Raw genomic sequence first — 10,839 nt, 5'->3', positions numbered from 1 at the left:
ACCTGTCAGCACTGGAGGATGCTGGCAATGATCCAACCGATAATACTGGGAGAGGTAAAGGGTTAGGAAGGCACTCCGTTGGGTAAACTAAAAACTGCATTATTTACATCTTCCCCAAACTGGTGCTGATAGAAAAAGATAAAAGTGGGTTTTCCTGCAATGTCTTTGAGAGGACTTAGAATATGGAGCCTGAGACGTGGGTCTCCAGCGGGTAGTGAGACACCAGACTCTTGGTTCCTGCCGGCCGGTGAAGGTACAGGCATGTGTAGATCTCGCGAGCTGCAGGGACGGGCTGGCGGTTGCCACCCAGAGCTAGCAGCTGTGGGTCTTGGGCTTCGTCTCATTGTCCTGTCTTTACATGCAGGTAAAGCTACCTACCCACTTGAGGACTGGGTGAAGTAAGAAAGCTGGCTCAGTAGCCAGTCTGTGAGCGGGAGCAGACAAGGCGGTGGACCTTAGCGATGCAGTCAATGGGAGAGTAGGCTAAGCAGAGAAGAGGGAGCCGAGAAAACTGAATCTGGGAAGACGGGCGAGTTGGGCGGTGGAAAGTAGGCAAGGAGCCCGCGGAGGACCCCAAGCCCGGCCCGGCGGGCGGGAGGTAGAGCTTAGGCTACAGTGGGAGGCTGGAGGTGGCCCAAATGAGCAGTGGCATTTAGAAAACACGACAGACAGGACTTGGTCACTGAAGTGGGGTGAGGCTATGTGGTCAGGGGTCGTTTCATGGCCAGGAGGGCGTTGTTAGCATTAGTTCCTGAAGCGGGAAGGGAGACTGCTGATCCCCGCCCTCCGCGGAGGTGCTGCTGCACCTGCTGAGATTGCGGGGCGCCGGCACAGCCGCCGTAAGCAGGACAGGTGCCCTGCTGTGCCATCCCATCGCCAGGCTCCGGAAGTGCAGGGCTGACCGACCACGCCATCCGATGTGTTCCGGCTGGCGCGCTCGGTACCCGCAGCTGATCGCTGGGCAGAGCTGGGATTCCGCTCAAGGTGCTAACGCTGCCAAAGCAGGCTGGGTGACCGCAGAGAAGCCAAACCGTTCATGGTCCCAGATTAACGAAGGCCAGTGACCCACCGCTTGGCTTGTGTTCCGGGACCAAAGGTAGCCCTCTGCGTTCTCAGTTTCTCCTTCTGCTGAGAGCGAAAGGTGCCCGTTAGGAGACCGCCAAGCTTCGACCAGCCTGCCGGGTGGGCACCGACCCCACTGGCCGAGCGGGGCGTGTGGATGCGGCGCCTCCACAGGGGGAGCAGAGCTTGGTCAGAAGCCCCTCAACTCCGTGTCTTCAATCTTTGCTTCACGTGCCCCTTAGAGTAACTGAAAAGCAAGGTGAACGGCTCCGTCTTGTGCAAGCCACGCCGCCGCCCCTTACGGCGGCCGCCGGCCGCGCGCGCGCCCGCCTCCCCCGCGACCGCGGCTCCGGGAGCCACTTCCGGCGGCGTGAGGTTCTGGTTCCGGCGCCGCTCTGAGCGGCCCCGCCCACGGGCGCCGGGCGCGGAGCGGGAGGCGCGGCCCCTGCGCGCGGGGGGGCGCTCCCAGAGCTCGGCCCGGACCGGGTGCCCGCTGCCGTTGGCGCACCCGGGGCTCGAGAAGTCGAACTGAAGATGCCGTTCCGCGCGTGGCGAGTCCGGAATCACCCCCCGGGGCCGCCTCGTGGGCTTCCGAGGCGGGGGCGGCGCCTGCGCGCTGCTACCGCTGGAGCTTGGTGGCCGCGGTCATGTGACGTGCATGTGAAAAGGCGGGTAAATAGACACGTGTTCTTTCCCCGCCACCCGGGGCGGCGGCGGCGACGGCCCCCAACCTGCGCCCCAGCGGGAACTCCCGCCAGGGCCTTTTAAGCACCCTTATGCGTCAGGCGTTTGGGGAACAAGGCGGGTTTAAAGTCTGTGAAGCCAGAGGTCTTATTTGCAGCAGCTTAAACTGAGCTGTGATTATAAATAATTCCCGTGGGGCCCCGACTCCCCGGCCTCCTTCCCCAGAGCGCCGAGCATTGCAGGAGCTGTCATGGCGCAGAGGTGGCCGCAGCGAACCCCGGCTTGGCGGGGGGCTGACGCGCCTGGGCAATGGGACGTCGGTGCACGCGGTGTAGACTGGAGCAGCGCCTTGCCCCGCGCACTGGCCCGGGGTCGTCACCAGGCACGAGCGTCTGAGGACGTTTGTTTTCAGTGGGAGCACTGCCGTCCCCGGCACATCCGGGAATGCTGGGCCCTGCGGAACGCATGGGTGGATTCGAACCAACACAAAAGAATCCAGCTTCACCAGAACCTACCTTAATTTTACAATCAAAATTAAAAAAAATTTTTTTTTTTTTTGCAGTTTTCACGTACCTCTCCGTTTTCCCAGATTCCTAGTATTGTTTACATCGGGACCCTCCGTGTTGTTCAGAGTATTGCCAAAAATTGTTCATTTCAGAAAACTCTCTTAGCAGTGGTTTATACCTAATTAGCAGAAGCTGAGCTGTTAATTCAAAACATTCTTTATTTCTCCCCTTTTATATTACAGTTAAGACATGTTTAGGTAGGTCATATGATCTAGTCCTTTCAGGATAGTAAAGGGGGAGTTAACCGTATTTGCTATACAAAAAGAGCACTGGATCTGCTAGGCTCGAGAACCATCTGTTTAGGGGTCCAGAGATCGTGTGAAAACAGAACTGGGAAAGACGCTCTGAACACTTTTTGTCAGCCCCAAGCCAGGCCCCCTGGACACACCCTCCTTTACCTTCCAGCTGAGACTTTGGTGTCTTGCCCAGAGCAGTCACTGTGGGTCCCTTGCAGCCCGTTCCAAGCCATTCTGTGCCAGTATTGGTTCTCTAGGTTGAGATGAGCTGTGACCGCAGGAGAAAAGAACCCCTAGGGTTAAAATGCACTGCACTTTAAAGCTACATAAAACTACAGAAGTGATAATTCACACCTGTATATCTTGTGAACTGATCACCTGTGTGGGGTTTCTTTGGAGCCACGTTAAAAGAAAAAGAGGTTAGTTCCCATCGTGGCTCAGGGCTAACAAACCCAACTAGGATCCGTCTCTGCCTTGCTCAGTGGGTTAAGGATCCAGTGATGCCATGAGCTGTGGTGTAGGTCGCAGGTGAGGTTTGGATCCCGACTTGCTGTGGCCGTGGTGTATGCTGGCAGCTGCAGCTCTGATTGGACCGCAAGCCTGTGACCTTCCATGTGCTGCAAGTGCGGCCCTCAAAAAGCTGACAAAAAAGAGGGAGAGGAAAGGAGGAAGAAAACAGCACCTTTTAGAAAAGTGCTATTTTATTAAGGAATCCACTTTTGTGACGGCCGCAAAGCCCAGGCTGACTGAAGTGGCAGGTTACGAGGGAACAAAGCCCCGCTGCGGACTGTGTGGGTCCAAGCAGTCGTCTCTCCACCTCAGCTGGAAACCCAGCGAGATGAGGCCTCCGTCCCTGCCAAAGCCAACCACGTAAGAGGCTCCTTCTCAACGCAGACAGACCCTCTCTGTACCTGCTTCTCTGAGGCAGGTGGCGACCTCAAATCATGGCCAGGCCTCCGTGGAGGGGGGTGGGGAGGAGGGACCGTCTCCTGTGTGACAACTAGGCCAGGGCAGGAGGACAGGAACACTGGTTCACGTCCTGCCAGGCACAAAGCCAGTACCGACGAAGAGAATTCCAGCTCAGTGCCTCATCCAGGGTACTGTTGAGGTCTCTGCTCTGCCAAGGCCGTGGGTGGGTGGAAGACCTAAGCCACCCGTATCCCCACCCTGCTTCTCCAAGGAACAGAGCAGGATTTTCTGTGTGCACAGCCAGGGTGCCAGCTGGGAAAACCTACTAACAGAGGGGCGTGGAAGAGCCAGGGCAGCGGGCCGGGGCTCTGGGCAAGCCCGGTGTTGGCTTCAGCTGGGCTTCTCCTCCAAGGTCAGGACACCTATGATGCTTTAAGGGCTCCAACCAGCGGTGGAGCCAAGGGGCACTGAGCATCCTCTCCATCCCTGGAGACACGCAAGCTCAGCTGGCGGCCGTTGAAGAGGGAGGCGGAGCTAGAACGATGCTTCCAGTCACAGCTCAGGCCGAGAACTCGGTGACCCCCGTGACACAGGCCCCTTAACCTTAGCCGAGTGCGCAGCTCCTGCATGGAGGTGTTTCATTCCTAACGGGCTGACCTCAGCCCAGCCCCTGGAGAGGGAGCTCTAGATAAGGACGACAAGGACGCGTGGGACTCTGGGCCCAAACACCTCTGCTGTTTATTGAGAACACCCGCAGATGTGGGAAGGAGGGTGCCCTGTACCGCATCATGGCCACCACAGAGCGGGGGCCGGGCCGGGCCGGGCCGGGGGCTGGGCTTCCAAGACTCACTGACCATCGCCAAGGTGGGTGCAGCCAGAGAAGGCCAGGCCCGAGAGCCGGGGACCGACTGGCCTTGGCCTCTGGGAAACAGGGTCGGGGCGAGGGGCTGCTGGGAAGACACAGACACTCTTCAGTTCTTTTGAAAGAAAGTCCTGTACGTGACAAGACAGCATCTGCTCTCCGGGCCCGAGACCGGCAGCAGGGGCGGCAGGGGCCGCGGGCGGGCGGGCGGGCGGCTCCCGGGAAGGTCAGTGGTTCTGCTGAGACAGTCCGCTGCACATAATGGGCCAGTCACCAGCACCCAGCGACACGGCGTCCATGCTCGGGCAGGGCGGGAAGGCACCGGCCCTGGGGGATGTCCAAGTATTTACCGGATGCTCTCTGCTGGCTACAGAAACAGGTAGGAAAGCTTACAGCAGATTATTTACAAACAGTATCCTGGGGTTCTGTGAAGGCAGAGGTGGGCTGGCCGGGCGGGGCCTGTGGGGGCGCAGCCGCCGCAGCCCCCCGCCCCCCCGGGCTCCGCGAGGCGCCGGCAAGAGTTAAGTCTTCTTGTGGAGGAACTTCATCTTGTTGCCTGCGGGCCGAGAGAGCGAGAATGGGAATGTTTCGACCCCTCTTCCGACAGCCTGGCCCTCCGTGGGCAGGAGGATGAGCAAGACTGGCTTCCAGCGAGGCCTGACCCCGGGTACCGAGACCGAGACCGCGCCGGAGCTGGGGGGCGGCCCTGGCGCGTGTTAATCAAGAAGCCACTTCCCGTCTTTGGGCTCAGTTCTCCCGTCCAGCGAGACAGGCTGAGACTGACTCAGCTGGCTGAGCTCCCGGACGGGAGTGGGCTTTTGAGAGCACGTTCTGAGGGCGCCGCTGCTCCGGGAGCGGATCCCTCAGAGGAAGGCTCGCCGGTGCCCGGCCTGCCGGAGCCTCTGAGCCGGCCGTCGCGGCTCCTCCGGCCGAAGCCGACCCCGCCGCGCGGGCCTGGACTCGAGGGCGGCGCCAGCCCCCAGCCCCGCCCTCCGCGCTGCACCTCGGCCGGTTGGGCGACCGGGCCGCTTACCCAGACCTCGCAGAAACTTGTTCATCCCGCTCTGCTCAGTGTCGGGGAGCTCCTCCAGGTACTGCTCCACTCGCTGCTCAAAGAGGCCTGGGGGAGAGGGGGCAACAGGCAGAGGAGAGTCACTGGAGGAACAGCGGAGAGGAGGCCTGGAGGGGGACCGCGGGCTGTGCCTGTAACTGAGGGGGGCGCCGCCTCAGGACTCAGCCTGGCTCGTCACACCCCCGGGGACAGCTCCCTGGGGTCCAGCGCTGAGGACGAGGGCCCTGGCTCCCCGCCCCGGCTGCGTGATGGTGAGGACGCCCCGCCTCGGGCCAGAGCTGCCCCCGGATGGACGCCTTTTCCAGGTCCTCCTTTTGCCTCTGGCCGCACCCACAGCACGTGGGAGTTTCCAGGCCAGGGATCACATCCCAGCCGCAGCTGTAGCAACACCAGGTCCTTAGCCCACTGTACCGGGCCAGGGATTGAACCTGCACCTCAGCAGTGATCTGAGCCACTACAGAGACAATGCCAGGTTCTTAACCTGCTGTGCCGCAGTGGAAACTCCTGCAGTTCCTTTTAGACCCTCTACCGTGGTGCTTCACAAGATCTGTTCCCCTGAATGGACAGATCAGTGGGCAGAAGAAACGGGAACCCTGAGGTGAGACAGAAAGGTCCTGCTGGGATGAAGAAGCCCCTGGAAAGAGTGGAGCTGATGAATCACAGAAATGGGAGGACCGGGGCTCCGGAGGCAGACGCCCAGCCTCAGACAGAGCCCGCTCGGCTCACTCCAAGGGCTTCCCAGCCCTGGACTCCAGAGCTCCCTCAACGGCGGCCTGGTCCTTTTCTCCCAAGAAGGACGGGGGGAGGGCGGGGGGAGCCAAGCCCCACCCTGGCCGCACGGCTCCAGCCTGTGCCCCAGCTCGCGAAGGCATTTACCGGGCAGGTGGGGAAGGCGCCCCTGGCAGCCTCTGTCAGGGCGGAGGGGGTGGCGGGAGGCCCTGGCTGACAGCCGGGAGCCTCCGGATGGAAGCCCAGTCCAGGCTCAGCTGGCCTTACCCTTTGCCCGACACTTTCTCAGCTCCCTGTCTTGGATGAAGCCAGCAAACATCTGAGACTCCATGAAAACTTCGAGAAAGCGGCGGATGCTCTTGGAGGCCACAGACTTGCGGAAAGCCTCTCGCTGAAAGGCCCTCTCACCCTTCTCCGTCTGGGTCAGGAAGAGGGAGTAGTGCCCCACGGCCTCCACGAAGAACCGGATGAACACCTCCGACACCAGCCCGTTGAGGGTGTGGCACTCTGCGGGAGAAGGGAGGCCCTCTGGGGTTCGGGGCCGGGCCGGCCATCCCAGCCTCCCGCTGGCGTCTCCTCTCCCGAGCAGGACTCCTGTTCCTGACCCTGGGGCTCTTGTGCTCCTGGGCTTGTTTGTAACCAGTCCACAAGCCAGGAGGTCAGAGACTCGCTGTGGCAGGGGAAGCTGGCCGCGGCCGCTGCATGAGTGGCCGTCAGAGACCAGAGCGCCCTCCCCGTACCCAGGACCCTCCATGCTCCCCTGGCTCCTGGGAAGAGGGAGCTCCCTCCAGCTCCCGAGAGGGGGCGCTGACGCGTGTCCTGGGGGCAGCCAGAGTCAGTGTGGCTGGGTTTTTCCTCCCAAACGTCCTGAGCTCGAGGGATTCATCTCAGAGGGTCGCTCTGCAGCCGGGGCCGTCCCCGAAGCAGCCCCAGGAGTGAGGTTCTCAAGTCCCTCGGATGAAACACAAGCCTGCCCTCCCTCGGACCTCGTCAGGCCACGATGCCCCGAGCCACCGGCAAAGGGGGGGCGAGAGGATTCCCGCTAAAGGAGGCCCCTCGGTCCTGCACCTGGAGCGGGAGCGGCCAGAAGCGTCTGGTCTGCAGACACAGGGCCCAGCGCCGGGAGGCCCCGCCCGGAGCAGCGCCGACTCCCGCCTGGGCGGAGCCTACTCACCATCCTCAGAGTCGCTGTCAGAGTCCTGGGAGATCAGCTCGTTCTTCCTCTCGAGGGCCTGCTCCAGGGCCGCCTGCAACTTCCTGGGTAACAGCGTGTCCTCGTCATCCATCTGCCGGGAGGGAAGAGCCGCCTGAGCCCTCACCTTGTGCCAGCCCCACCTGAGGAGCTTGACGCAGCAGCTCGTTTCCCTCTCCAGCACCCCTGACACTGTCTTATCTGCTAGTTGTGCCCACAGCGCGTGGAAGCTCCCGGCCACAGGTGGAGCCACCACGGTGGCCCCGGGACCCTCAGAAGCAGTCCGTGGCCCGGGTACCATGGGCAGCCTCACTTGAAGCGGAGAAGCCGGGCACAGAGAGTGGTCCAGACACTCGTCTGAGGTCACATAGACCACGAGGCGCGGCAGGTGGCCTGCACTGCGCAGGGCTGTGGCTCCTGCCCGGGCCCGTGCTGGCTACGGGGACCGTGGCCCAGCCTGGGTCTCAGGCAGGAGGAGGGGCTGTGTTCCCATCTCTGTTCTGGCTCAGGGTCGGGACCCAGGAGGGGTGGCCCTGGCGGGGCTGAGCAGCAGCCCACGTGCCCAGCAGTTTCGGCATGGGTCATGCTCCTTTACGGAGCCAGGAGTGTCTCCATCTAACGCAGGTTCTGGCGTCGACAGGAACCAAAACCCTTCCGGTCCACGGCACTCTCTGTGTCACGGGGGATCCTCCGGCAGCACTTCGAGGCCGGTGCCACCACCGCGCGCGTGCTCTCTCTCGAGATGAGAACTAGCTCAGAGTTCAGGGCCTGCCCAAGGCCGTGCGTCTCAAAGGCGGCAGAGGGCCGGTCTTCCAACTTGCAGGCCTCGTCCTTCACAACCCACACTGCCCTCCAGAGCTGACGATGCGGAGCAGAACGGCAGATCCCGCCAGGTCACCACGGCTCGGACCAGCTCCTCCCGCCCCCGCCTGCTCCCTGCACGTGGAACCCCGAGAGCTCAGCAGGTGCCTGTGCGGCAGCGGCAAACGGCACCCGCCCCAGGACAGGCTGTGCTGTGCGGCGTCCTGCTCTTACCTGTCGGATGAATCGGTCCGACCCCAGGTTCACCATCAGCGCCTGGGAGAGAATCACGCGGGCAGCGGCTCAGGGTAGGAGCCCCTGCAGGGCCCGCGCCAGGAGGAAGGACCGGCGACCAGCAGCCCCTCTCTGCCCACCCCCCTCCGGGGCCTCTGTCCCCTCTCCCTTTCGTCCTCCACCCCCGTCCCCGCTGGCGCCCGCGGGGGCCCACCTCCTCCACAGGCAGCTCCTTCAGCTTGGGGAGGGAGCTGGAGAGCAGGCCGACCAGGAAGGGGGTCGGACAGCAGACGATGTCGATCATGGAGGCCGGGAGCACGGGGATGAAGGTGTGCTGCCAGGAGAAGGGGTACAGCAAGGCCACCACCGCGTGGGAGCAGCTGGACAGGGTGCTGGGGGACGGACAGGCCAGCCCCTTCGCGTGAGAGCTCCCGGGCCTGGGCCCAACCCTGCCGCCGGGGGAGCCCCCCCATCCCCGCTGCGCAGGTGCTCAGAGACAGCAGGGCTGCCCTCCACTGCTCTGCCCGGAAACAGCGCGAAGGCACCCAAACGCCAGGCTGAGCCGGGCAGGGTCCAGTGCAGCTCCCGGGGCCATCTCATCAGCCCCGCCCCTGACACTGGGCCGCCCCTCCGGGCTGGCCTGTCACCCACCCTCACTTCCGCGGCTCTGCCCTGCCTGTTCCTCCTATAACTGGAACCGCGGTGACGGCGCGAGGCGGGCACCGTTCTTCCGCCCCCATCGCTCCTCCCAGGTCGGTAGGGTCAGCCCTCTCCTGACCTAGAAGGGCCTTCTGCGCCTCAGGACGGCCAGGGGACACCGGGAGGGAGGTCTCCGCGGAGCAGGCACGTCCGCTGTCGTCAGGAGCGCGGCAGGAGCCTGCGCGTGCATGTGCGCATGTGTGTGCACTTGCGCACCTGCCTCCCACGTGGACCTCGGAACTGGGCCAGAGGAACAGAGGACTTGTGGGAAACCCGAAACGTGACCCGAGGAACATGGGCTGCTGGGCTGCCTGAGCCCGGTCCGGGCCTGAGTCCCCCCAGGGCTGCCTCTCTGCTCCTCTAAGCACCTCCTCCCGAGACCCCAGGCCGGCGCCGGGCCAGGGTGGGGACAGAGTGGCGGCGGGACGGGGCGCGTGGGGCCCAGGGCAAGACCTCAGGGTCCAGGGCTGCTGGGGGCATCGGAGGCTGACCGGATGCTCAGACTGCTGGCACCTCGTTCTGGGCCTCGCAGCCTCCAGAACTGTGACAAGCTGCTGCTGTTTGTAAGCCCCCCGGGCTGCAGCCCAAGCGGACTAAGACCCTCTCCCGAACCCCTGGCTCTTCCAGGTCCCTCACTTTCAGTGACATCTCTGCCATGCACGCGCCCACCGCCGCCGCGGCCACAACCACATCGTGGCCGGGGGAACTCCTCCGCCCCCTAAGTGCTGACCTTCCAGACCAAGACGTGTGATCCATTCCTGTGCTTCTCCTCCTAAGCCAGCCCCTGCCCCGGTGTCCAGCCTTTCCTGGTGTGGCTGTGCCCCTCTCCCCGCCCCGCCTCCACCTTCTCCACCAACACAGGGGCGCCCGGGCCTCCAGTCAGCTCCCTTCTGCAGGCGCCACCCTCACGCCCGTGCCCAGGCACTGCCCTTGGTCCCCCTTCGGAGCCGGCCCTGCCTCCCCTGCCAGGGACCCGCCGGCGCCAGAGGCCCGCGGGCTCTTCCCTGCCCCCCACCCCCTACCCCTGGCTCGCCGGGACCGATTCGGCCTACGGGTCCCTCCCGGGGCTCCAACCCCGCCGTCCTGTGCGCTGTCGAGCCCGCTCCTGCCACCGCCGTCTGCCCGCGTCTGCTCCCCTCTCCCTTGGCGCCCGCGCTCCAAGCTCGAAGACGACAACGGCCGCCGCCGCTACCTGAGCTTATCGGCGATGAAGATGACGCGGCGCTCCAGCAGCAGCGAGGCGAAGACGCGGATGAGCTGGCGCACGCTCAGGCAGGTGAAGAGGCACTCGAAGTCCACGTGCTCCAGCCGCGAGTCCATGGGCCGCCGCAGCTCCAGCACCTGCCGACGCCAGGGCAGCACAGCTGAAGGCGGGCCGCCAGGCCTCCGCGAGGCCCCCCGCAGCGGCTTCCCCTCCAGGCCTCTAACCTGCCCCCAGTCTCCTCCCTCGCGCCGGGGCGGTGCGGGCCCAGCTGCTGCTCCCCCATCTCCCTGCCAAAGGCCCGGCCCTGCCCCACCCCCACCCCCGCAGGACCGGCTGGCCCATCTCTGCAGAGACGAGGCTGGTGTCCCAGAGGCCACCCCGCCCCCAAAGGTTCCTTCCAGAGGCTCCTCTGGCCATTCTGCATCAGCTGGGCCAGTCCCCGAGCCAGGGACGAGGCCAACACGGGGAGGGCCCGCTAGGCCCGCACTCTGCCAGGAAGCCGGGCCGGTCTTTATCAGGGCCAGACCTGGCCGTCTTCCTCCGGGGAGGCTTCAAGGCCACTCCAAGGTCGCAGCCGTGGTGCAAAGGG

The 10,839-nt window shown here is 63.9% G+C and overlaps 1 protein-coding gene across 37 annotated transcripts in view; it reads right to left on the bottom strand.

The window, feature by feature from the left end:
* Nucleotides 1–4,171: 4,171 nt before the first annotated feature.
* Nucleotides 4,172–10,839, bottom strand: part of DENND2B (DENN domain containing 2B) — a 143,065-nt gene continuing 136,397 nt past the window's right edge. For all 37 annotated transcript variants that reach the window (XM_084974788.1, XM_084974784.1, XM_084974792.1 and 34 more), the window contains 7 exons: nt 10,239–10,387; nt 8,562–8,739; nt 8,348–8,389; nt 7,295–7,406; nt 6,388–6,627; nt 5,353–5,439; nt 4,172–4,875 (listed from right to left, as the gene is read on the bottom strand). In XM_084974788.1, coding sequence (XP_084830914.1) covers nt 4,841–4,875; nt 5,353–5,439; nt 6,388–6,627; nt 7,295–7,406; nt 8,348–8,389; nt 8,562–8,739; nt 10,239–10,387 — 843 coding nt within the window. In that variant the 3' untranslated portion in view covers nt 4,172–4,840. The remainder of the gene's footprint in view (nt 4,876–5,352; nt 5,440–6,387; nt 6,628–7,294; nt 7,407–8,347; nt 8,390–8,561; nt 8,740–10,238; nt 10,388–10,839) is intronic.

The sequence above is a fragment of the Sus scrofa genome, chromosome 9, assembly GCF_054392235.1.
Source record: "Sus scrofa isolate SSC_HxYL_T2T_F1_AM1 chromosome 9, Sscrofa_HxYL_maternal_Yorkshire_Landrace_v2.0, whole genome shotgun sequence".
In the NCBI taxonomy this organism is placed as follows: Eukaryota; Metazoa; Chordata; class Mammalia; order Artiodactyla; family Suidae; genus Sus; species Sus scrofa.
This window is presented reverse-complemented; position numbering and strand designations above follow the sequence as displayed.